General features: G+C 55.4%; 1 protein-coding gene across 4 annotated transcripts in view; it reads left to right on the forward strand.

The window, feature by feature from the left end:
• The window catches only part of SSBP3 (single stranded DNA binding protein 3), a 161,135-nt gene that overhangs the window by 119,904 nt on the left and 14,745 nt on the right, over positions 1–26,486 (forward strand). For 2 of the 4 annotated variants that reach the window (XM_040627266.1, XM_040627269.1), the window contains 4 exons: positions 14,329–14,409; positions 15,317–15,376; positions 19,554–19,620; positions 19,706–19,782. In XM_040627266.1, the coding sequence (XP_040483200.1) occupies positions 14,329–14,409; positions 15,317–15,376; positions 19,554–19,620; positions 19,706–19,782 (285 nt within the window). The remainder of the gene's footprint in view (positions 1–14,328; positions 14,410–15,316; positions 15,377–19,553; positions 19,621–19,705; positions 19,783–26,486) is intronic. The other 2 variants (XM_040627267.1, XM_040627268.1) reach the window with 2 other exon arrangements.

The raw sequence follows: 26,486 nt of genomic DNA on the forward strand, positions 1-26,486 counted from the left end.
GACAATTGCCCAGCCTGTGTGGAAAGGCCAGGGCAGGAGAGAAGGGGGAAAAAAAGCCTTTTCTTCTTGCCAACACCACCTCCACAAAGGTCAGGCTGTGCTCCCGCCCCGCCCGGCAGCCAGCCTGGTGCCTAACGTCTGCCCAACGGGCAGATGACCGTGCCGGGGCTCCTAGCAACCGCGGACAAAAGGTTACTCCTGACGTGCCAGGCTTGCCGGCCCCCCTCGCCCTCCCTTCTGAAAGGGAAAACAAAGTTGCAGCCTTGACTGGCGCGTGTGCCTGTGTGCACGCGTGCGGGCATGTTTGTGTCTGCACACTCGAGCCGCCTCTCCGCCCCTCCGAAAAACGTGAACTCTGCATGTCGCACCGTAACTCTCGCTGATGAAATGGAAAGTTGAACATAAATCAATGTCTGCCGCCCTGTTAGCTATGCATCAGCAGTCAGTGCCTGGGAGATTTGCTCGGTAACAAAGCAACCGGCCGCTCCGCGGGCCTCGACCGCCCCCTAACGCGGAGCGGGCCCCACACCAGGGAGCCCAGCTGCTGGGCGCCTCTGCCTCCCCGCTGAGGGTCTCTGCTCTCTTTGCCGGGCAGACGAAGGGGAGCGTTGTTCGGGAGGACCCTGGGACCTGGGAGGCTCAGACTAGTTCTTAGCGCTGCTCCTTAAGCCCCTGGAGACCCCAGTGCATCCCCTCTTTCCTCCTGAACTGTAAGCGGACTCGTCCCCTCTCTCCTCCTGAGCTGTAAGCGGACTCGGATCTCTGACTTGCATGGATCCCATCCTCAATGATTGGTGTCAGCAGCCCCTTCACCTCTCGTGTGTTAAAAGCTTGGGCTGATTTATCCTTTTCCCCTTTAGTCCTGGGTTTTTACTTTGGGTTTCTCTTAGAATGAGATTTTCCCCTGTGTCTGGGAGCTGCTTTGCCGTCTTGTCCCCCGTCCCAGCACCACGGCTGCGTCGTCCCCGCCCTCCCCCTGCTGCCCCCGCCAGGATCCTCCTGCTTTTCGTGAGGGTGGAGGAGCCCCTGTGTTTTTGTTTTGTTTCTTCATAGTTGGCTGAGAGATAGACCCTCCTGTGTTCCTGCTTCCACCTTCTGTGCAAATCATGCTGAGGTTTTTTTCCTTTAAAAAAAAAAGGTCAAATTCCTCAACCCTTGTAGCAGAAGAGGTTGGAGGAAGAGAATTCCAGTGGAATCCTATAATAACATGCCTTGGCGTTCTGTGGCTCAGGATAGACCCCCCTGAATAAGATCACACCACGCTGAAAGGAAACTGCCCTTTGGGGAGTCTGGGCTGGGCCAGGGGGCTGGACCGGGGTCAGAGGGCTTTCTCACATCTCGCCGAGTGCTAATTGTGAGGTGCTGTTCTCAGAGCTGGGGTAGAGCAGCAGAGCCACAGTGTGGGTTTTGGGCTCATGTCCTATTTCTGCCTAAATGAACTCCTCAGCAGACCTTCCTCGGACCAGCTCCCTCCCCCAGATGAAGGCCTCGGGATGTAAATGAAGCCCCTGGGCCAGACCCACTTATCGTCCAGCAAGCCACTGTCTCTTGCTAATACCAAAATGGGGTGGGGGGTTACACTTGGTAGAGTATGGCCAGGGGGGCACAGCTTTTCAGAAGTGTCTGCTCCAGGCTGGGTGCTGGGCTACCCCAGGGGCTCCCTGGCCGAGGGACAGCACAGCAGCTCTGTATGCAGTGCAGGGATGGGGATTAGCAGGGTGTGAGCCCTGGGAGAGGCCTCCTATGGACACCTCCCAAGAGGGCAACGTAAGGTGTGGTAGCTGTGACGGCGGGCTTTGGAACAAGACCTTCCCCCCCAACCCGCTGCCACTTCCTGACCCTGTGTTCTGGGGAGGTTACCCAACCTCTGTGGGCACTGGTGTCCTCAGTTGTGCTGAGCAGCATTCATTCAACAAATCACAGTGCCTCCTTTACAGAGCTCTGGTAAGGATTGACTCTGCATAGAAACATACAGTCGTGTTCAGTGATGGTTTATGACTGCCACGGAAACATGACCCATTGGCTTCAGGATCCGTGTTGACGAGCAGTCAGAAGCCAAGCATCTGGGCCCCTGGAGACGCATCCTCCATCCCCTCTCCCCCTCCCTGAAGGCCTTCCATCCTTCCCGGAGACCCTGAGGCCACGCAGCCTGGGCTGGCATGTGGGTTACCTTGAGAAAGTCAGTTAACCTATCTGAACTTCATTGCTTCACCTGACATTTGGGGGTGAAGATAGCCCCAAACTCTCGGGCACTTGTGAGGACACCGTGAAATGAGGCCCACAAAGCCCTCCCTGGTGCCTGGGGTGGCTGAACACTCGGGTTTTTGTGTTGTGGACACATGTCGGTGTGTCCTGGGGCTGTTTCTTCTAGAGTTGGGGGTCAGGGGGAGCTAGGTCTTGCAGCTCATCCAAGGGCACGGGCCACTGTGAGTGTTCATTTCCAAGAAGGGCATCTTCTTAGGGGCTCAGTACAGCCTTGGTGGCAGCGATTTGTGGGAAAGGTTCTAGGTATTTTAGAGACAGACTGGCTTTTTGGTACTTACCCCTTCAGTTAGAGATGTGTTTGGCACCTGCTAAGCACCAGGCCCTGCTTGGTCCCTTTAGTGTGTTATCTCAGTCCTGCCTTACCTGGCTTCACTCCTGTTCCCTGGTCCACCCGGTGGGAGTTTACAGGGGAGGTAGAGGCAGGGAAGCAGGTTGTATGTCCAGGAGCTTCTGATTCTGTTCCTGCCAGGCTCATTGATATGAACTCCTTATTGTGAGTTAGTGTCAGCTCTCCCGCCCAGGGGGCTGAGTCTTTGCCTGGAATCCCAAGTTCTGTTACTAGCCGACCTCAGTTGGGTATCATTTGAGGGTCAGCTCCCCAACTGTAAAACAGGACCAGCTTCTACCTGCTTCACCAGCTCTGAGTTTGCCAGTGTGGTTGGAATGAAAGGCAGTTCAGAAATCCGCACAAGCCCTCCTTCCCAGCGGCTGGCGTTCAGTCATCTGTTCCTTCAGTACATGTTCGAGTGACAGGTTTCTGCCGGGCCCTGCTGTCGTCCCAGGGTCGGGACGCCAGACAGAACCTGTCTGCAGGTGCTCACAGTCCACGGGGTTGACCCCAGCCTGGGCTAACAGCAGGCCAGCTAATTTCCCTCCATCGACTGTTCTTCCTATCCATGATGTCCTTGCGTTAAAGAAATAAAGTCCAGGTTCTTGGTGAGACACTCACTGTTCTTTGTGATCTAACCGCTGCTACCTTCTCGCCGTTACTGGACCAGCTCTTGATCCCCAGGACAGGGGCCAGAGCTGTCGCTCTTAGACCCAGCCTCTGTACCTCCAGCACGTCTGTGTGGCCTCTTCTGTGGACTACAGAATTCTCCCCTCCCCTTCTGGAAGCCTCTTCAGTCTCGGGTCAGTTTTATTCAAGAAGACTTGGACAAAGTCTTGCCCTATCCTTGCCCCAAAAAACATACGCCCACACAGGGGATCTGATGAAGCGCCTCTTGCTCAGAGTAATTATAGTATCTGGTCCCAAGAAACTTATTCTGCAGTTGTGGGAAGGCTCTAAGAGTTTGGAGACGTGCAGCCCATTCTGGGGCAGCAGCTTTTCCTTTCTGGGCCTTCATCTGCCCGTCTGTGACATGCAACAGCATTAGGAGTTGGGCATGGGAGGTGCGGTGGTAAGCAGGAGAGACCCAGCTCCTGTCGCCTGGGGCATCAAAGGCTTTTGGGGCAGAAGCAAAAAGCGACCACTTCAAGGGCCAGACGACTCCCGCAGTTTGCTCATGTGCACTCAGCGTCAGCCCAAGAATGTTGGCAGGCCAGGAGGCAGCACCTTGGAATTGGGGTCATAGGAAAGCTTAGTCAAAGAAAGAGGGGGCCCTCGAAGGATTCCCTGAGGTCGGGAAGGTCTGAGCCGCAGCTTTTTGTTCTCAGCGGCCTCTCTTTGGTGAGGGTCAGGTCCCAGCACTGGACTAAGTACTTGACTCTCAATACCTCAGTCCTCCAGCTCTCTGGGAGGAGGTGGGCATCCCGTTTTACAGGCAGGTGAGTAAGTATGGCGGGAGTGCGCCAACTGCAGATGGTGCTCCTGGCCATGAATCTGGGGCTCTTCCAGCAGCCCCCCCCCACAAACACGCGCGCACACACACACACACACACACACACACACACACACTCAGCTGCCCCTTGTGCTTCTGTTGAGGTGCTCCAGGTTGCATAACCCATTGCCCAGGTGACTTCAGGCAGGCTTCCTAAACCCATTTCTTCCCAGGATCCTGGTTCTTTCCCTTGCCCCATCCTGTTGCTTCTCCTTAGCTGAGGAGGGAAGATGAGATCTTGGGCCATTCCCCAAACTGCTCCCTTTGGGGAGGAGGAGGCATGAGACCACCCAGTCATCCAGGAGCTGCAAACCAAAGGGAAAACCGTGGCCGACTTTCCTGTTCCCAGCTCAGCCCTCTAATGCTCAGTGGCCAGTAGGGGATGAATTTGGCATTCTGGATGTGTGGCTTCCAGAGCCCTGTGTCTTCCCTTCCTAGTTGGATATGATGAGATCTTTACCTTGTGGATTGTCTTTCGTGGTGCAAAGGGGTAGCGGTGTGAAGGCTATATGTACACATCTGTCTGGAGAGCTTAAAGTAGAACAGGCATTCTCTGGGAGGATGAGGCCGTGGCTTTTTAATATGCACCTCGCCTTCCCCGTGCCGTTGTGATTAACTGCGGAGCCTGAGTGCTGGTGAGGGGCGGTGTGGAGGCTGGCGGGCAGGAGCAGGATGCAGCTTTGCAATATTAGCCATTTTCGGAGCAAAAGGCCATCTTTTAGTCAGGAGGGGCATGGGATTTGGTTGTCTTGGCAAGGTTATGTGTTCCTGGGGATTGGCATGGCTCTGAATCCTGGGTCAGTCTTTGCCTCTCCTGCTTACCTGCAGAGTTGGTCTCTACTGCAGTGAGTATATGTCAGGGAGAGAGAGGTTTGCTCTCTGGATTCTGGCTAGAAGCCCACATGGCTAGGACTGGGTATTGGAAACCTTCCCCTGGGCCCCGGCTCCTTCACTAGCATTAAAGAAGGAGAGCTGTTCGGGGCCAGAGTATGGCTTAGTGGGGGAGCAGACACATAGTCCGTGTGTAGTTAGCACCTTAGACAGCTATGAGCTCAGTTTTCCAGTGGCCACAGGTCTTCATTTCTAACTTGAGAGACACCACAGAAGCATCTTGGGAGAGGAAAGGAACGGATGTGTAATTCGAATCCAAGACCTAGATCTGATTGCCGCGTAAAAGCACGAGCTCCTAAAAGTTAATGACCCCGCTTCTCAGCCTGGAGGTCCCAGCCCCAGAGTCTCCACCTTGTGCGTACGGCCCTCCAGCACCGTGGCCACACTGCCTTGAAGGCATAGGTGCCAGTCCCTCAGCCCAGAAGCCACATCTGATTCTTCTTTGCCAGAGGACACCTGTTCCTCCCTGCAGGTCGTCCTGCCCAAATGTGATCATTATGTCATTGCTGCCCTCTTGCTCCCTAGGGCACCTGGTTCCGTGCCTCTGTTGGGGTGCTGCTGTGGGAGTAGTTAAACCTGGGTCTCTCCAACCAGCCTGGGACTCTTTTACCACTTGTTTGTGTCTCCGGCCCTGAGCATGGCCTCCGCCCAGGGTGCTGGGACCCAGTGGCTGGATGCAGTGCCAGGTGGACTGGGTCCTGCACATGCTTTTTCCCATGTCCCTGAAAAGGGTGCCTGGTTATATGGACACAAGCACATATGAAGGATCTCTAGCAGGGGGGCCCCAAAGGCTTAGCAGCGGGAGGCACAGTCACCCCATCTCAACCATAGCCATTCAAAGTAGAGCCCTCTCCAGAGGTGAGCCTAGAGAAATTCACTGCAAAGGAGAGGGTCACACAGTGTGAACCTGCTGAAAGAACCAAGGGCTGGAATCGAGCCCCCAGAATGTTCTTTGCTGGCATTCAAGGGATGAGCTCTTTCCCCAGCACTCTGGTGAGAAGGAGACTGGAGAGATGATATTCGCAAGGAGATACTCTGGGGCCAGCCAGCTGGATGTGAATGCTGGCTGTTGTAATGATAAAAGGTCATTTTGTGCAAGACCAGTGGTCAAGAAAACCAGGCCTTCAAGACTGGCCACATGGCATCGTGGTGGGAGAACCAGAGGTCGGGTTGGCTGACCCCTGGGCCAGCGCTCATTCTGTTCATCCTCAGTGGGAGAAATCATGGCTTCGATACTTCAATGTCATTGGACTTCAGTTTTCTTATTGTCACTGGGGTTAATTTTTGCTTCATTTGTCTAGTCAAGAGAGATTTGAGGTTAAAAATCAGAAAGTAGAAATAGTACTGTTTTATCTTACCGTGAGGATTTTAAAAGACCCCAGTTTTTTTCCGCTCTTAAACCTTGGAAACCGTTACCTATCCCAAGGGTCAGCAAACATTTTCTGTGAAGGACCAGATAGTAAATATTTTAGGCTCTCTCTGTCACAGTGCTGCCATTGAAGCATGACAACCACTCTGAACAGGGGACAAATGTGCATGGCTGTGTTCCGATAAAACTTTATTTACAAAAACAGGCAGTAGGCCCTGTTTGGTTGTGAGCCATAGTTTGCCGACCCCTCCTGTAGCTCAGCACAGTGGTCGCGTTCTTGGGTCCTCAGCGCAGCTGACCACAGCCTCCATTCTGGGTGTGCGGCATGGTGCAGGCCGGCGAGCTCGGCCCTGGGACCAGTGAGGTGGGGCGCAGTCTTCCTGTGTCTGCGGACGGCTGGGGGAGGAGGCAGGGGCGGTGTGTGCCGGAACTCTGCATTAGGTCTTGGGCGCTGCCACTACTTTCATTTGCCGCGTTTCCTCCCTTTGTTTTGAAAACCATTGCCTGCTGATTCTGCGTCTCTGTCTCTGTGGGGCAAGCGTGCCTCATGCCTCCTGAGAACATTCGCTGAGCACCTCCTGTGTCTTGGCACCAGATTCACAAGTATGTGGACCTCTTGCCCTTGCCGTCTGCCCAGCCCTGTCCTGGCTCCTCAGAGAGGTGCGGGGAGAAGGAGAGGTCAGCTGGGGCCTTTGCTCAGACAGAAATCAATGGGTCTTCTGCTGATCTTTGCACAGAGTGGACCTTGGTGGCTGTGTAGCTTGCTGATGGTATGCAGAGGTGACCCCAAGGGGGAGACGTCGTGTACTGTCCTGCTCCCGCTTAACTGGCGACTTCCCCACCATCCCAGGAAGAGGGGCCGCCACCACTTCACCTCTCTCTGGCAAATCCCATCCTCGTCTGGTACCCATGAGGGTCATGATTGCTGTGGGCTCATCTCCTAGGCAGCCGGCAGCCCCTGACGGGGAGCTCTCTGGGGGGGGGGGGGGGTCATGCCATTGGGTGTGGACCTGCTGTGTGTGTCCCAGTCTCACATTGGGCGGGTATACAGATGTCTCAGGCTCCCTTTGCCCTCGAGTTGGTAATCTCAGCTCCAGCTCTGGCCTGTATCTCCCACATACAGACACACACACAGAAGCCTCTTCCCTGGAGGGGACAGACAGAGGCAGGAGAGGAAAGCAACTATGCCAGCCGTTGCCAACTTTGTTCCCATGGGTTAAAAGAAAGAAAGGACTTTGCCTCTGATGAGGTGCATGTTAAAGGGGAGGGGCGGCTAAAGCTCTCCCTCCCTTACCCAGCCAGGGGTCAAGTTCACGCTCCAGGAGCGAGACGGACTGCGTTGACGGATGTCGGGGGGGGGGGGTCAGTGGCACTCGACACACCTTGGCCCCCTCTCCCCAGAATGGGCTTACAGCATTTTCCGTCAGCATCTGTGTCCAAGGAGCAAATTGGATTGTCTGCCGCATGCTTTTTACCATGTGTATAATTAATGTAATTTTATATTCACTCAATTAAAGTGACACGCCCAACAGGCAGATGACACAGACCCCTAGTAATGCATGTCGTCTGTCTCCACGGCCAGTCGATAACCCCCGCCCAGCCTTGCCAGACCAGGGGCCAGGGGCCCCGTGAGTGAGGAGGGACGGGGATGTGTGGAGTGTTGGGTCTCTGAGCCACCTGAAACTTCCAGGTGCCTTCCTCAGAGGCCTTCTGTGAAGACAGAAGGGGTAAGCACGTAGCATATTCCACAGCTTGCAGAGTGCTCTCCTGGCTTCCCTGTGAGGAAGCTGAACTCCGTGTCACCTGACCTCCTCCCCCTTGTAGATGAGCGGCCCACGGCTCAGGGAGACAAGGCAGGACTGCAGCCCCAGTGCCCTGGGCTCCAGAGCCTGACGCTTGCCCCTGGCCACAGCACGTCCTCGTGTGCGTTCGCTACTGGGCTTGCCTCTGCACCCAGAAAGCCTGGAGTTAAGTCTCAGCTTTGTTTCCTTGAGAGTCCATGATTTCTAGTCAGGGAAAGGCAGCTTTGGGAAACATAAGGTGGCGCTGGGTGAAGGAGTGGTGAGTTTTGGAAATATTAAACTTAACACGTAGTTTTATTAATAACTTTTCTCCTTTTAAAAAAAAAATCACTCCCTTTTTTTTTCCTTTTAATTTGACTCTAATTTTAAAGAGCTATCCTCTTTTCCGTAGAGTCTTTAGTTCAGAGGACCAACTTGGTCATCCTGTTGGTACTGTTCTTCCTGGTTCCTTAAACTCAGGTGTTAGATATGTCCGTCCAGGGGCCGGCTGACTGCCGCTGTGGGGTCCGTGTGTTGGTCAAGCCTCGCTGCCCTGTTCGGGCTCTGCCCAGGATGTGCACATGGGGTGGAAAGCAGTGCCCGTGCCCTCGAGCAGTCTACACGGTGTCTACTGATGAGATGCAATGTCTGAAGAGGATGCCCCGTGTTTTGGGGTGCACCATGACTGGGCAGAGCAGGCTTCATGAATGAGGGTGTGTGGGCTTTCAACAGGCTGAGGAGGGGTCCTGGCAGAGCAGACCTGGTTTCTGCTTTCCCCGTAAATGGGCAGCGAGTGGCCACCGGAGAATGGGGCGCATGACCATGGAAGACTGGGGACCTTCCGCATGCCTAGTGCTGTCACCTGCACCACCCCACTGCAATGTCCCTTTCTCCTTATGAGGAAACTGGACTCACAGTGTGCCCTGGAGGAGCTGGGAGCGGATGCCAGGTCTGTGTAACCTGCAGCTTTCCCCATCGTGCTGTAAGCCCAGCTCCCTCTCGAGGGTGGCTTTGGGTGAAGTGCAGGGACTTGTCCCAGCTGTGACCCGGAGGCCTAGGTGGCTCCTGCTGACACTCTGAAATGTCTTTCTGCAGAGACTGTGGATCTCTTGTGCCGTGGGGTGTTCTGCTCCCCACCATGTCCATGACAGCGAAGGCTCTCTCACTAACTCTCAGTGTCCGGCGTTTGCAGAGCCTCCCCGGGTGCTGCTTAAGTGGCTCTCTAGACGTAACACTACCCAACACTGGGATTGCAGGAAAAAATAAAAAGGAAGTGCGGGAGTCGTGTATCTCTGATCAGAGATCTTGGGACCGCCTGAGACAGAGTGGCAAGTCCATTAATAGGGTCTGGGGCAGAATGAAGGCCCAGGCAGAAAGTGGGCACATTTGTTGCTTCCTTTTCCCAGATTCGGTTTCGGGGTTTCCTGATTGGGGTCTCTCCCCAGGTGCAGGCCTCCTTGCCATCACCCCATGGAGGGGGGGGCAGTGCACTGCAGTGGAAGGACTTCTGACCAGTCAAGGGATCTCAGTTCTCATCCCAGCTCCCTGTTGGCCTACCTTCTATGGCCACTCTGGGCCTCAGTTTATCTGTCACCTTCTCTTGGACCCCATGGCATTTTAAACCGACATGAGTTCATTTGTCCCCGTGTCATCATCCTTCTCCCCAGCTAGCCTGACGAGTCTGATGCATCTGTGTGACCCACCCCCAGGATGTGGGGCTGGCCAGACCCCCAAGGTCAGCATCCAGAATATGTATGTGGGTGAGGGACTGGTTGCACCCCCACATCCTTCAGCCTCTTGCATTCGTTCTTCTCTGCTCCTCGTGCTCCACGTGTGACACAGAGGCACCACTTGTGGGCTTGGTAGGGTAGTGAGCCAGCTCAGACCCCCTGGAGCTCTAGAATCGGACTCTGAGGCTGGTTCCACCGCTTAGTAGCTTTGCAAATGGCTTCACCCTCTTGAGCTGTGAAGTGGAGCGACTGATAGCCTTTCCAGCCAGGAGTTCAGGGTTACGTGAGCTAACGCCGGTGACGCGCGGCTCCCTCGTTATCCCCATTTCTCTGAGGAGGGAAGTGCAGTCGGAGGCAGAGTCGGGATTTGAACCCGGTTCTTCCCAAACCTTGTTTCTTCACCTACAGTGGACGGAAACATGATTATCATGAAGAGATCCCTGGGCTGGGGTTGGTAGATATGGCTCAGCCACCAAGGAGTTCTCTGTGGTCTTGGACAGGTCACGCCTCTGTCCTGGGCCTCTCTTTTCTCCCCCATAAATGAAGGACACTGGAAGAAGTGATGATCTGTCAGGGCCACCCAAGAAACGGGTGTCTGCGGGCAGGTGTAGCTCTCCCCAAGCACCAGTGGGACCCGCAACTCTAGTCCAGCCCAGTACTCTGTGCACTTCAGATGTCTGCCGATAACCACCTGCTCTGTGGCGTGCTGGGAGGGGGGATTCGGCAGCTCCCGAGACAGGAAGCCGCCGAGGTCTAAGTAGAGCTGGACTCATAGGCTCTTTTTGGCCAAACAGGCTTCCAGACACACCTACTTTCAGTTCATGTAAAGCTTTCAGCAAGTAGAAGGCAGGCAGGCCCCATGGGGAGCTGTCCTGTGTGGGAAAACTCGTCAGTACCATCAGTGTTATGACTCCCTCCTCCTCCCACCTTCTATCTGGATCCTCTTCCCCCTGCCTGCCAGATCTGTTCATAGTTTGGGAAAGAGAAAAGCCAAGCATCCCAACGAAGGTCAAAATCCTCAGACAAGATCCTTTTTGGTCTGCCTCCTGTGTGGCCTTTTGACCAAGTGGGTAACAAGTTGAAAAGACCATAAAGTCTGTTTTCTCTACACCTACGTGTTGGTCTCTTGTTGAGAAGGCAGGGTACGAGAGAAACTCCTCTAATTGGCTCACTAAACCATAGGGCAGCAAATTCTATCCCTCCTTGTAGAGATGGGAGCAGGTCTATCATCTTAACAGAAGCAAACATTTCCAACGCGGTGCCCTGTTTTCTGTTCCTGAGAATGAGCCAAGCATGCAAGGCCCCTCCCTGTGCTGTTGCACACCGTCTTGGGGACTGAGTCCAGACACAGATCGAGTGGCAGACCGCTCCGGGCTGGGTGGAGGTAGCAGAGACATGGAGGATAGAGCTTCGGCTGGACGTGGGTGACCACCAGGAATTGATAGGCTTCTGACTTAATGGAAGAAAATCTTTCTGGCTCACAGAGCTCCCAGTAGTGCTGGGGGCCATGCTGGGAAGTACCCGAGCAGAGCCTGGTCAACACCTACCCTGGGGTGGGAGAGGAGCTCCGTGCCCTGGGGACACGCGTGCAGAGCGTCATCCGTGCAGGTCCTGAGATCATGGTGGGGATTTGTCTCTGGGTAACTGGCTAGCCTAGGCCAGGGTTCTCTTGTCTTCGGTGTTCCAAAGCCCGGTTCCAAGTCATGGAGGGAGACTTCTGAGAAGGCTGCTCCCTCCCCAGACCTAACAGCCCACTCCCCACCTCTACCCAGCCAGAGAAGTTGCTGGGCTGGCCGGGGGCCTCACTGACCAGCTGCGGGCTCCTGGCCCTTAATACTTACTGGCCGTTTGTGTTTAGGCGGCTGTTTCGAGGCGAACTTGTGCCACATCTGCTCATTCAGGGACCAGTTACCAGAGTCCAGCAGGGAGGTAGAGAGGTGAGGCCCACGTAACAGCCTGCCCTGAACGTTGTGGGGCCCAAGCAGCCATAATCCAGGGCCAGGAGACAGCTTGGAATGGCCCTCCAGACCCGGTTTTGATCATTGGCCCTTAGTAGGGACTGCCACTGATTGAGGCCCCCTGTGGGTGGCAGACACTCTGGGGTGCTTTCCATACATTTTCTACAGTGAGCTGTCGAGTCAGCCACTACTTGCTTCTGCTGGCTCATGGGGCCACAGGTGTGGGGGACCTGCCTAGAGACAGCACCGCTCTCCCTGAGGAAGCACCGGATCTTACCAGTGAGGGCCACGAGGGTTGGAGGGAGGAGGTGCTCCCTTCTTGCCAAGAGCTGGGAACCAACAGAAGGCCTTTTGCCCCCTCTTGGCAACTGGACCTCACCCTCGAACCCTCTTCTTCCATTCTTTTTATTTTTCTTTTTTTGGGGGTTGGCTTTGAATTATCTTATTTTGTTTACATTGCACCCAAGTTTCATGGTACAAAAGACTTGCAGGTGCAAATATGTCCCGCCTTCATTAGCTTCCCCTCCCTTTTTAATTTATGTGATTTCAATTTTCCTTCCCTGTACTGTTAATTAGGGGACCCTCTAATCAGCGCCATTATCACAGTGGTATTCATGTTTAGGAAAGCCGCTAAACAAATGCTTGCAAAATTGCTAAATGGCTAATTAATGTCTGTTAATTAAGAAAATTGCTCATGGTAACAAACCATGCCGTTGCTGGCAGCCGCTAGAAAGACACACACTTGTTGAAATTAGTAGCGTGGCAGGTAGGGGAACATCTGCTCCGCAGAGCTCTCCGGAAGTGAGCAGCCCCTTGCTTGGCCAAGAAACTCCAGGCCTGTCTTCAGTGGTGCCCACAGCTTCCTGGATGGCCCCCTGCCGTCTTTTTCTGCACACCTCTTCTCCGTGTCTCCCGGCCCACCGCCCGGTACCAGCCCCTCCACCCCACCCCAGCTCCGGACCGTGTCTTCTGAGCGGGTGGGAGGCCGGGCAGCCTGGCTCTGAGAGAGAAGGCTGGCGGAGAAAATCCTACCTAAGTCTCAAAGACTCTCTCTTCCTCTTCCCTTTAATGTAACTTCCCCCATCCCCCGTGTAGGTTTTGGGTTTTTCTCAAAAGCGGCTTCCGAGAGTAATGGCATGATTGAGGGTGGAGAAGAGTGAATTAGGGCGTGCTCCTCGTCACTCGCCCAGTGTCCAGCTCCGAACAGCCCGAGTAGGCAGGAAGGAGCTTTCAAGAAGGGCCTTTTGTACTTTTTGATTGACCTGTGGTAGGAAATACATTTGACACTGTGAACCAATAGACACACACACACCTGTGTATAAATGTGGGAAGAAGTTAGTGAAAAAGATTTGCCTTCATACACACACAGCTGTTTGATAGTTTCTATTCTGTTTTTTTATTCTGTTCCAGGTTTTTAGGAAACAATGGTTGCAACCCACTAAATTGATTTCAGCATTCACTAATGGGTTGCAACCCACAGTTTGACCAACCCTGTGGTTTAAGTGAATTCACCTGCCCATCTCTTCTTGGGGGAGTCAAGGTCAGCGTAGTCCAGGGCTTCTGGGGTCGGCTCAGAACCACAGGTGGCTGACTCACTGCTGGCTGGAGTGGAAAGCCCAGCCCCTCCACCCACCCACCACCCGCCCACCCAGCAGTCAGGGGCCTCCAGCCCAGCCCCGTACCCCTGCTCCTCTGCACATGCCCGCTTGAGCTCTGGGCTGCAGGAGTCCCGGTGAGCCTCGGGTCCATCAGGTGTCTCATCCAGGCTCTGCCATCTACCAGTTGTGTGGCTGTGGCCAAGTCCTCACGTCCCTTGAGATCCAGTTTCCTCATTGGTAAAAAGAAGAATGAGAAACCCCACTTAATGGGGCCATTTTCAAGTGATGGTGAATTAACAGAGTTCACTGAATGGGTGCTTGGTAACCGTCCATCCTTTTGTTTCCTTGTTTGTTCGATCTCTGGCCCAGCCTGACTCCTCCTGGCTATTCTCGTACACCCATCAGGCCCCCTCCCCTCAGTCGACTGGCCCAGGAGCCCGCATCCTGTCTCTGTCCCCCTCCAGACTGGAAGCTCCCCCAAACCAGGGCCTTGCAGGGCTCTCCCCATGCCCAGAAGCGGCGCTTGCACGCTTTGCAGAGTGGGTGCACCCGCTGTGCGTCGCTGCGCTCTCCGAGCCCGTCACAACCAGCGTATTTAACATGGCAAACTCCGCTCCAGCTGTACGTGGTGCCTGGGCCCCTGCTCCCGCGTACTTTGACAAAGGAGCTGGGTTTTGTTTTCCGTCCCTGTAAACCACCCCGTGAGTGTGTTCATTGGCTTCTCTCCCTCCCGCTCTCCGCGCCCACCATCGAGCCTGCGACCCAAGCAGCCGCGCGCACCTCCCCGCCAACCAGAGCCCGCCGCCCGCACGCCCGCCGCCTGCCCTTCGTTTTGGTTGAATTTTTGTTCTTTTAAGCTTCTGCGCTTCTCCATGTGCTGTGATCTATAACCTGCCTCTACTGTCTGGCCTCACAGGGTCCTCCGGGGTCACAGCCCTCGCCGCACGCACAGCCTCCACCTCACAATCCCAGCAGCATGATGGGACCCCACAGTCAGGTAAAAGCACTGTGGCTCGCCCGCCCGCCGGGGGGCGCGGGGCCCGAGGAGGACAGAGCCAGCAGAGGAAAAACAAAAATCAAAATGTGCTCTAGCCATTGCTTTTGAGTCTTTCTGGACAAATGAAATTTAAAAAAAATAAAAATAAAAAAAACCCCCCCCCCCCCAAGATAGTCTTCATTCCTTGGACGTCACACCCAGCTTGGATATGAAACCAAAAGAAAAGCAAATATATTTCTGTGACCTTGTCAGCGGCCTTTGCGTTTTTGTTTTCTCCTCTCTCACTTTTGGTTTGGTTTTTGAGTTTGGTTAACCATTTGTTCGTAACCGAAGCTGCATTCCTGGCCTTTTTCTGTGTGCACTCTTGCTGCTGAGAAAGCTTTCCTGCCCATCGCCCTGCACAAGTTAGGGAGCCCGCTGGCCCCTTACCGTTCTCATTGTGTCCCCCCCAAATCCTCGCTCCCCTTCCCCGCCCCTTTCGTCAGTGGTTTCTGTGTGTGTGCGTGCGTGTGCGTGCCCAGCTTTGTCCGCACATGCTGACCATTGTGTGTGTGAGTCCCTTTCTGATTCTTCATTTGCCCTTCCCGAGAGCAGAGCTGTCTTCCTCGGCCCCGCACCGCTGTAACTGCTCTCCCGCGTCCCGTGCCCTGTCCCAGCCGCGCGCTCCTGCCGCCCAGAGTAGACGTACGTGGGCACATGCGGAGTCAGGAGTCGCCCATGCGAGGCACATCTGTCATTGCCTCTGCCCAGAGGAAGTTGTGCCCAGAGGGAAGAGGCCACCGGGAGAAAGAGAGTTGAAAAGATCACTAGTTGTAACAAAAACTGGACTTGGTGGCGTGGAGCGCATTCGTGTTTGTCCCTGTGCAGTAGTGCAGGCTGTCGTTGAACTAACTCCCTGTAATTGCAGCCTTTTATGTCACCGCGCTACGCAGGCGGCCCCAGGCCCCCGATCAGAATGGGAAACCAGGTACTGTACCTTTTCATGTTCTCTCACCCCTCACCCAGCCACCCTTGACCCCCGCTGGCCTTTGACTCAAATCAGCATTTGGGGAAAGGATTTGGAGGTGGAGGGACAGGTTTGAATGTGGGAGGTAGCTTACGGGTGGGCCCCAGGGAGGGCCCTTTGTCCACTCCGTGTCCACGGTACAGCCCCGCTCCCAGCATTGTGTCTGCCTCCCCTGGGGGCCTTTGGGCAGTAAAACCTGAGTTCTGGAGCTCAGAGGGCAGCAGCAGAACCATCAGGATGGGAATGCAGGGTTTCGGCTATTCTAGAGAAGGTGGTAATGCCCCTGCCCCTCCCTTCCAGCCCCTTCTTGGAAAAGGGTCTTCCTCCTTAATGAAGTTAATTGACAACGTGCATTTTTTCCTGGAAGCTTTTGAGAATTGCCAAGGCTGGTAAATATAATCCTGCTATTAAGGGGAGAAATGGCCCGTAGGAACGCTTAGATCAGGAGCCTGGCTGCAGCGGAGCAGGACATTTGTGAGTTTTTAAGCAATGTCTGCCTGTTTCCCAGACCTAACTCAAAACAAGAAAGGATTTGTTCGTGTAATTAGAAAAGTGGTCTGCTTACGGGGAGGGCTGCTCAGCCTGGGGTTGTGTGCCTTATGCTGGCCCATTAGGGTTGGCAATTCTTAGGTGGTCTGGAGAAATTGGCCCCCATGCCACCCTCCCTAGTTCAGCCCATCCAGGGGCGGGAAGGAAGCTGGAGAAGTAAAGATAAAATATGTGTTGAGGATTGACAGATTTAAAAGAAACTTGGAAAGAAACGTTAGGGAGATTTCTTTTCATGCCAGAATATTTTTATATATAATTCTTAGAGTAACCTTGCTTGCAAAAGCCCTTCAAGAGATGTGACCACATCACCAGCCCCTACTGCCTTTGGAACTTAGGAGTTCAGTTACCAGCTCGAGTGGCCTTATTGTTTCTGTTCTCGGGTTTCTGCAAGAAAGGCCTCTAAGTGCAGAGCTGTAGGGCTAAGGAGAGACGCTCATAGTCATGGGCCTCCAAATTTTAGTGTTAAATTGCCTTTCAGGTTTCCAGTTATTTTTTTTCCCTCCAGAAGTCTTCTGTTTCCTCTTTCTCTGACATGGAGGAGAGATTTAGACAAGAATTAGACACCCAACTTTTTGAACAAGGAGGGACCCTTGGGTATGTCACAGAGGAGGAAACAGAGGTCAGAGTGAAGAAGTGACGTCCCGGAGTCCTGCAGTAAGCCAGATCAAGTTGGTCTATAGCTCCCAGCCCAGTGCTGTTTCCTCTGCCCCTCACCCAGTGCGGTTAGCTTTCAGAGTTGTAAGCGTGCTGCCCCATTCACCAAGGGGGCCTGGCCTCCTCTGCCGTCACGTGCGTGGGCCCCAGCAGCGCCTTTTCCCCCGGCATACCCAGGGTCTCTCTTTGTCCCGAACTGGCCTCCGCCCCATGGAGAGAACAGATGCTCCCTTATCGTCATTGTGTCCTTTCCTCCAGCAATTAAGGGACATGAGAGGAAACATGTATGTTCCTATTTATCAATTAAGCATGAGCAAGTGCTCAAGAGAGCAAATGGAGAATGAATCCGTCATCTGCACCTCGCGTTACAAACCACTTGTAACCTTCCCGCCAACTTCCCCCCCCCGCCCCCCCCGCACCGACCCCATTGGAAATCTCTACCGATTTCCTGTGGACACAAGAAATGTTTGCCTTCCAGGGAGGGATGTGCCCCTCTCAGGGGTGTTGCACCTGGGGGGTTCGTGGAGAGTGCCTCTGTTGGGGCTACGGGTTGAGTGGAAGCCTCTGCTGCCCCAGTGAGCTCAGCCCTCCCCTGTGGCAGGTGGGGGAGGCAGAGGCCGCAGGGCTTGCTCAGGTTCATGGGACCTCCTGTGTTAAGGCAGTGAGAAGGGCACTTAGGGAGGGACAAGAAGCTAAGGACTGTTGACCTGTCCCGTGAACCTTACAAGGCCATCCTCCCACCTGCCTCCCTGGTGACAGGTTTGAGGCTCTATATAGAGAAAGCATTGCTGTTTTTCAAGTGAAAGTAGGTGGGTGGTAGTGAACAGTGGGGTTCAGCGGGGCTGAGTGGAGGAAGACTGGGATCCGGGTTTGTCAGGCAGCTGTCCTGTACACGTCCCAGAGGAGCCCCCGTCAGCCCAGTGGCCGAGTGACCATGCAGACACTGCTGGGGTTTGGCTGTTCCCTGGGCAGACGCTTCCTGCGCCTGCCCCACGGTGCTGTCAGAGAGGCGCTGGCCTACTTCCGGGAGCCCGTGGGACAGCCCCAGAGCATCGCTTTCCCTAGCAGACTCCGAGAGTGCACACAGCATGTGCTTACAGTGCCATAGATGAGCATTCTTCTGCTGCTTTCTTACATTTGAAGGCTTCACCCTTCTCTGAGACCCGTTATCTTGGTCATGGCACATCTGCCTTCTCTTGTACAGGGGGCCGAGATCACCCTGTCCCCAGCTCAGGGTCACCCCAGTGAGGGGTGGACGGAAGTGATGCCCAGACTCCCTCTGAGCCTCCAGGCAGCCCTGCTCTGCTCCTGGGTCCTGACACAGCAGGCTAAGGGGAGCCCAAGGAGGAGCTTCCTTCGAGAACTGTTGGTGTCCTCACTGGGCTACCTGGAGAGGAAGTGATTGCCCAACCCCCACAGCTGCTCCATCAGGGTTATAGCTGGGGATGTTTTATGACCTGGACGGTCCCCTGTCCACCTGGACATCCTGGGATCCCCAAATCAGAGAGCCTCAGAGACAGGCCTGCCTTTGTCCTCTCAGGGTCCTGTAATCGGGGTCTAGAAATATCCCAGCCTCCCAAGTGGGCAGACACAAACCTGTCAAGTGACTCAGAGCTGGGGAACTTGGGGAGAGCACGCAGGACTGGGAGAAAGTGAAAGGTCAGAAGAGCTAAGACCAGAGGCTAGAGAGAGACTGTGAGCACCCCCGGGCACTGGAAACAGCAGGTGCTCCCAGGTTTGTGTGGCCCCCCACAAGCACCCCCACGCACTGGACACACAGCCCGTTCTGAAGCTTGGGACAGCAGAGAGAACTAGTCTCTCTGCATACCACCACCTTGTTCCACGCACCGTTTGGAGTTCACCACTGGGCCATCCCCTCAGCCACGGTCAGGGCTGGGGGTAGAGGGGGCAGCGGTCCCTGTCCCAGAGCCTGGCCACCGAGAGGCACTGGCATCTGCAGATGGGAAAAGGTGGTCTGCTTTTCGTCTCAAAGGCAATGGCCTGTGTTTAGTCCTGAAGCACAAGGTTCTGGAAGCACACTTTTCCTTCTAGTTCTGCTGCTTTTTTTTTTTTTTTTTCTTGTCTTTTCTTCCCAATTGCCACTAAAATCACTTCAGGCCCAAGTAAATCACTTGTAATAGGTTTTCCCAGCGAGTGTGCCAAGTATTCACTCAGGAAACCCGTGGCACCCTGTCCTCACCTTCTTAATAATCACACCAGCATCTGCCACCTGCACCCGGCTTTGGGGAGCAGTTCTCACTCAGCCTCCTCCTCCCTCTCTGGGAGGCCTCTGCTTCACCTCTGCGGCCCAAAGGGGGCATTTTCATGCGGAGGACGAAGACAGGGAGTTGGGAGCCCTGAGTGCTCATCCTGGCTCTACCAGTAGGTGACTGGGGGGCCGTTGGGCTTCTGGACCTCAGTTTCCCCATCCAAACCTTGAAGGCCGCCTCCTCCCCTGCTCCTGTGTAAAAAGATCCCCATGTGTGTAGTGAGTGATAGGATTTTTAGCTGGTGGGTCTCCTGGTCCCCACACTTTAGGGGAGGGGTTAGGCTGAGTTACATCTCCATGGGGTGAAGGAAGGACAGGGTTTGGCTTAAACCTGGTGGCCGGGGTTTGGGAGGTGAGCGCGGGGCAGGGGGCAGGCTGCCGCTGAGGGGTGTATGGCGGGCGGCGCTGCCAGGGTGAGGCGGAGCTCTGCCCGGAGCACAGATTCACGGAGACAGCAGGGTGTGTGATGGTTCCTGTCCCACCCATGTTGTATGTTCTGCTGACGCCAGCTCCCGCTGCCTGCCGCTCCTGGGTCTTGCCCCCAGCCCCAGTCGGCAGGTCAGGGAGGCCGTGAGTGGCCCCAGAAGGGTAGCGGAGGGCCGGGGCAGGCAGGCGCATCTCCCTCCGTCCCCCAGCCACTCAGTGCGGCTCTCACGTCTCTTTCAGCCTCCAGGAGGAGTTCCTGGGACCCAGCCACTGCTGCCCAATTCCATGGATCCCACCCGACAACAAGGTAGAGGGCTGGGCGGGGCCACCTGCGGTGTGGGGAGTCTGTCCTGTCTGCCCCCACCACCTAGCTCACCTACTCTTTTGTGCAGGTCACCCCAACATGGGAGGATCAATGCAGAGAATGAACCCTCCCCGAGGCATGGGGCCCATGGGGCCCGGCCCACAGGTAACCACTTGTCTGTCTGTCCATCTCCCTGGCCATCTGTGTGCACCCGCCTACTCTCCTCCTTCCACAGTCTGTCAGTCGTTCCACCATCACTCAGCTCACAGGGGTGAGGGGAGAGGACATGGCTGAGTCCCCAGCTGCCCCCTCTGCCCATGGCCAGGCTGGTCCCCCACACAGCCAGGAGCAGCCGCCCTCGGTAGACAGGTTGGGCCAGGTTAAGGGGCCTTCTGGGAAGCTGGGGAAACGGGACAGCCAGGAGCCTTCTGGTTGGCAGACCCTCCTGTGGGAGGGATTTGAGGACTTTGGAAGGTCGAGGGTCTCGTGCCCGAGCAGTAGTGTCCGGGAATCCCAAAATCTTCTACCCTGGGTAGGTGAACTTGAACTGGCTCAGGGTCCTAGTTTGTCGTGACCCAATGGCGGGACAAATGAGAGGCAGTCCTAGCTCTGCCTTCAGCTGACTTACCATTTGTCTCTCCTTGACCTCGGTGGGCCCTAGTAGGCCTTGGTTCCCCTGTTTGATGTGAGGGGAGGAGGAGCGTATCTCTATCCATGGTTCTCAGCAATGCCACCCCAACTGAGAGGAGGCCAGGCTGGCCAGGGCCCCTAAGACCCCCTTCAACCCAGAGCCCCTGCCGGTTTCATTCCCAGCCTCCAAGCTCAGATTTCTTCTGACCAAGAGAGGTTCCATTGTCAAAAAGGACTCCTCAGAAGTCTCTGGGAGATATGATGTCAGGTGCCCTGTCTCCCTCTTTACAGTTACAGCACAGTGGTCACTCCTTGTGACCCAGCTCCATGGCCGACAGGTCCAGGCTCCCACAGGACCATCAGGCAGGGGTCTGACAGGCCGTTCCTGTTCTTGAACCTTCTCACGGTTGCTTCCCAGTCTCCTGGGTATTTGAATGTGGCTGTTTCCTATAGTAGCTGTGGCAGAGAGTTTGCTGACCTGACTATCTAAAAGAAGCTGGAAGTCTAAATAAGGAGCAGGAAGTTTCATTCAGTGAAATCGGGAGGGTTTTGCTTTAGGGTGTTCCTTCCCTTTTCTGCCCTGCCTAGAAGCCTGCTTGTCGTCCGGGTCCACCCCCCCCCCCATTCAGTGTGCAGATGTTTGCATTCTCGGGGCCCCTCCCCAGGTTTCCGGTTCCCTGGGGGAGGAGGAGCGCTCCGGCTCACAGGCTCACAGACACGTGCCGGCTCTGGCAGGGAGAGGTGTCTGCCCACACCCAGAGTCCTCCGCTCCGTCTGGAGTTGTATTTACAGCACCCCCAGCCCACTGCCTTCTTCTCGGGGCTGGCTGCAACGTCGGTGCTGCCGAGAGCTTTTAGAGAGGTCCTCGTCTTCTCTTGGCCCCATAATCCTAAAATGAAGCAAGCCCACACCAGTTGCAGCTCTGGTTTTCTTGTCTGTTTGTTTGTTTTCTTTCCTCAAATCCCCCAAAGCTTGTGTTTTCACCAGTCTCTTTTAAGCCACCAGAGTGGCCCCTTCCTGCCATGTGGCTGTCTTGAGCTGATCTGTGCCGGGTGGCTCCGCTGAGGACCTCGTGGGAGGGGCCGCGGGGTCTAAAGCAGAGTGTTGCCTCTCCTGAGTCAGGAACCTGTAGGTCCCTCAGCTGCACTTCAGAGATGCTCTTGGGGTGGATAAGCAGTGACCTTGGACTTCCACAACGTCCTGGGGGATCTTGGGGACACAAGAGGATGGAGTGGGAAGGCCCCCCGCCTGGCCCTCTGGGTTCCTGGATGCTTAGCAGCTGCATCTGTAAAATGGGCAAGAGGCCAGCATCTGCCGTACAGGAGTGCTCAAAGGGCAAGGCTCAAGTGCTCGGTGTGACGCCTGGCATGGGGTACTCTCAGTAAGCAATGTATGTTTTCCAACTTGGGAGCTGAAAATCAGTGTTTCGGACTCTCATTGCCTGGGCTTCATGTGCTTTGAGTGGTGTGTGTTTTTGTTTTTTTATTTTTTTCTGGCCAAGGCCATTAGCAGTTTGTTAAGCCTGTAGTAATCCTGAGGTTCTGGAAGCCGGAATAGGTGTCAGCCGACTGACCGAGAGCAGAGTATTCTGTAAGTTGAGGACTTCCTCCCGGCTTAGCAGGCATCTGCTCATGTCAGAGCCCCTGACCAGCAGTCTGGCACACTCTTGTGGCATGCTTTAAAGAGGGGAGGGTGCTAAAGGCGGAGGTCTTACCAAACAAGGCCTCTTGGGTCCAGTGTGGCTCTCCTGGCTTCACCCAGCGGTGTGTAAGGACACAGTTCTCCTGTAGACCCTGAGAGGGGTGACCCAGAGGGGAGGGAGAAACTAGCTCAAGGATGAGCCTGGTTGATGCATCCCACCTCTACCAACCTCAGGCTCTGGAAACATCTCCTTTGTTCTTTGTTTGACTTCATTGTATTAATAGGGAAACCCTAAGTGCTTTGCCCATGCCTCCTGTACCTGTCTGGGTAGAGGGCAGGGCCAGACCTCCCTTAGAGCAACCCAGAATGTCTGCCCCAGTCCCTCACGGGGGGGGGGGGGGGGGGGAGGGGGGCGGGGGGGGGGGGGGGGGGGGCAGAAGGGCCTGGTCTGGTGTGGAACAGGTTTTGGAGTCAGCCAGGGAGCAGGTACTGCAGAGCCTAGAAGTTTTAGACCCCAAGGCTGAGGGCAGGACCACCCCACCTCCTGCCCGGTTGGGCCTCTAGTCCCTCATCTGCAAAATGGGCAGCCAGGTGATCACCTCACAGGGTCCATTGTAGGTCTGGTAGAAGCAGCATGGGATGCCTGCAGGGTGTTTCATGGACCGCACTTCCTCCCTAGAACATGGGCTGGGGGGCAGAGGGAGGAGTCCTGTCTCTGCCACAGCCAGGGCCCTTACAAAAGGAGGCCAGCCCCTTCAAGCAGCCTTTATAGGTGCCACTGTATGCAGAGTGCCATACTGAGACCGGACACAAAGGTGGGAAGCCATCAGCCTGTTATTCCAAGTGGGGAGTAAGATTGCTAATAGCCAGTGACGATTCCAGAACTTTCTGAACAGAGTGGGTACAGTGTAGTCTTGGGGCTACTTTATAGATTTCAAAGCCGGATGGAGTGACATTTACACTATCTGAGCCTGTGTTGCATTTTAGCCTAAATGTCAAAAAGGACTCAGCAGACCAGGCATCGCCCTGCCCTTTTCCCTGAGTGTCTCAGACAGATTTTACTCTGGTTTGGTGAAATGGCCAGAGCCACAAAGGAGGTGTAATATATCCTCTTAATTATAGTCTTTCTTTGAAGAATTATGTGGGTATCCAATGGGAATGTTTTGGCTACATTTTCCAGAAGTGACTCCCGTTGGAATGAGGCTAGAACTGCAAGGGCTTCTGGCCAGGCCCCCATGGACAGAACTCAAGGCCCCCTCAGAGGTGCTATGCTCATGGCCCCCCTGAGTGCCAATGACTAGGGTTTCTGGTGTTCAGGCTGGGATGGAGTCCATGCAGGCCAGCATCAGATCGCCATCCTAGCTTGTCTGTGTTTGAGAAAGTCCACGTGAAGGATAACCTTTGATCTCTAGGGACAGTCCTGTGCCACCCAGAAGAAAACTGCACCTCCCTGTTGGTCCAGGACAGCCCAGCTCTTTCTTGGCTCCTACCTGTGGCTTCTGAGCAACGGCCCCAGCAAGAGATGGAAGGATTATAAACCTGGCCAGAGCAGCTGGGGGCTGGGTGGGGAGAAAGCGGGCCGCTCAAAGCACTTTCCTGGGGGGGGGGGGAATGGGATGGTCCATAGAGGCCCCCAGGCCCCACATGATGAGAGGGGGCTGGAGGACAGGACCCTGCTGCCCAGGAAACTGCAAGGACAATGTGTCCTAAAGACTGGAACATTCTTCCCCTACCTTAAGGTGAAGATAGTGCTAGGTGGACTGTGGGCAGCACCAAGGAAGAGCCCCTCGGACTGGGAGCTGCAGGGAGTGAGAGCAGCCTTCCAGCTGCCCAGCGCTTTCCTGTCCAGGAGACTCAGCCTGATGCCTCATCCATGGTCCCCAACAGGGGGGTCCTTAATTGTTCCTGGCAGCAGACCGGATCCTTCTGCCCAGGGTCTCGGGTGCCCAAGTAGGGACGAGGGTGAGAGCGTGGGAAGACAGGGACCACCGCCATGGATGTGGCCAGCCCCACACTGCATGGAGGGTCCCTCCCATGTATCTAGCTGCCCCTGTCCCTGCAGAGCTGTGCAGATGGCAGAGGAAGGGGAAGCATCTGGCTGGTGGTCACCTTGCAGTCGGGTGCTGTGGGCAGGCAGACGTGGAGGGAAGAGAACCATTTCTTTTTTTTTTTTTTTTATTTATTTGACACAGAGACAGCCAGTGAGAGAGAGACAGCCAGTGAGAGAGAGACAAGCAGGGGGAGTGGGAGAGGAAGAAGCAGGCTCCCAGCAGAGGAGCCTGACATGGGGCTGGATCCCAGAACGCCAGGATCACGCCCTGAGCCAAAGGCAGACGCTTAACGACTGAGCCAACCAGGCGCCCTGGAAGGGAACCATTTCTGTCTCTGAAACCGTGCTTCCAAGCCCCCTATGGAAAGGCTGCTGTTTCTGCTTTGAGAACTTTTCCCGGAAGCTGACATTCATCCCTACTTTCACCCCTGACTTACCCCGTGCCCTTGGGCAAATCTGTGCCCCCCCCCCCCCCCCCCCTGGCCCTCTAGCCTGTCATCTTTGAATCAGGGAGGTATAAGTGGCCCTCTGGGGTCTGTGCTCCAGCAGGGAGGGCGTGGTGGGCAGCCTCCCCCTCAGGAAGCAGCTGTGCTGGCTGTTTGGGAGGCTCTGGAAGGTGAGATAGAGGTAGGAACAGCAGCTGGCACCCCAGAGCCTCCTGGGGGCGGGGGGCACACTGCACGGGCGGGCATGTTCCAGGAACGAGCACCTGGCTCAGCCTCTCCTATCGCCCCATGTCCCCAGCTCCACCTGCCCCCAGGCCGTCCTTCTGCTTGCCCTGCCCTGGGCTGGAGAGGCAGCAGGGTGTGGCCGTCGCCCCTGGAAGGGGTCTCTGTACAGGGCAGGGAGAGGGGACTGCCTGGGGAGGTGGCAGGCTTTCTGTCCGGCGGCGGCGGAAGTGAGGCTGAGATTTGTGGAGGGATTTAGCAGCTGCACGTGGGGCTTAGGAAGGACCCTTTAAGACCCGAAGTTCTGTGATGCTTAAGGCGGCATTAAGGGCTTTGGTGTTCGTTCTGCTGCTAACATCCCAAATCAGAACACACCTCTGAGAGCTGACAGAGCACTTCAAAGCCGTCGTTGCATTTGATCCCCGCGGGCCTGTAAGGCTGGGGGCTCCCTGTCCTCACCCTATCGGCCAGGCAGCTTGGCGGCGGGCCGAGGCTGCGGAGCCAGAGCCGGGCCGTGGGCCTTGGGCCACGGCTCCATGGTGCACAGCTGTGTGAGGGGCCTTCACTCCGCTTCTGCGCCGCGGCATCTCTTCCAGTGGGGACCATGGTGGGGCATTTGTCACACATGTACGCCCAAGCCGGGGCTAGCTGTCCTGTGCTGTGACCTCAAGTCTGTGGCTCTGCCTGCCAGCCGGTGCCACTGTGGCTAGAGAGGGCGCAGCTTCTGCCCGTCCCGGGGCTGACGCGTGATCCCTCTGTGGCCGCCCCACTCTGCCTGTGGGACTCCAGGCCTGCTCTCTGCCAGTCAGCCTGGTGCCGTTGCTGATACTGTCTACACACTGTGGATTCTTGTAGACGCCAAGCAGCTGTCAGGGTGACCAGGCAGAGGAGGTGGGCCCACGGCTTTAAGGTTCAGGAGCCGGTCCTTGGCTGAGGAAGCCACCACCAGTGTGATGTTGCTCTGAGCTTGTCAGCTCGGGGCTCTTCAGCCTCCTGCCCTTTTCCTGTCCCCACCAGCCTTTTACCAGGTGTGTGGTGGGCAGAGTGTAGACCCAGAGGCTTGCAGTTCCAGGTTTAAACCCCAGCTGAGTCATTGGCTTATTGACTTTGGGCAGATCTTTCTCCCCTCAGATCCTCAGTCTCCTTTTCTCTAAAATGGGAGTAATACTAGCTTCATGGCGTGTTCAAAGGACAAGCCAGAGACTATAAAGTGCGTTATGTGCTCAGCTGTTCTTTGCCATCAAATACCCACCAACTGGGGCGCCTGGGTGGCTCCATCGTTAAGCGTCTGCCTTTGGCTCAGGGTGTGATCCCAGGGTCCTGGGATCGAGCCCCACATCGGGCTCCGCTGGGAGCCTGCTTCTTCCTCTCCCACTTCCCCTGCTTATGTTCCCTCTCTTGCTGGCTGTCTCTCTCTCTCTGTCAAATAAATAAATAAAATCTTAAAAAAAAAAAATACCAACCTTACTTCTTTCAGATTCTACAGTGGCAGAGTTTAAGCTACAACCAGGCTAATTTTACTCTCTTCATTTACTCATTCACTCCTTCATTGATTCAGCGCCCAGTGTGTGTGGGGTCACACATGCATGGAGACCGTTTAGGTGCAGTCCCCACCTTCAGCAGGTACTCAGAGCCCAGTGGGAGACACGTGTGGTCATGGTCATAGCCCGGTGTGGTACGGGCTGTGGCAGGGGTCGGGATTACAAGGCATTATGGGAGTGAGCAGTTAACCCCAAGGGGTGTTCAGAGAAGGCTTCACAGAGGAGGTGCTCTTCGAGCTGGGTTTGGAAGATGTGTAGGAGCCCAAGTGGAGAAGGGAAGCAAGGTATTTCTTCTGCAAAGAAAATAGCATTGGAAGTGGGGAGTCAGGGGTAGCAGTG

This window comes from Ursus maritimus, unplaced genomic scaffold (genome assembly GCF_017311325.1).
Source record: "Ursus maritimus isolate PB19 unplaced genomic scaffold, ASM1731132v1 scaffold_12, whole genome shotgun sequence".
Classification (NCBI taxonomy): Eukaryota; Metazoa; Chordata; class Mammalia; order Carnivora; family Ursidae; genus Ursus; species Ursus maritimus.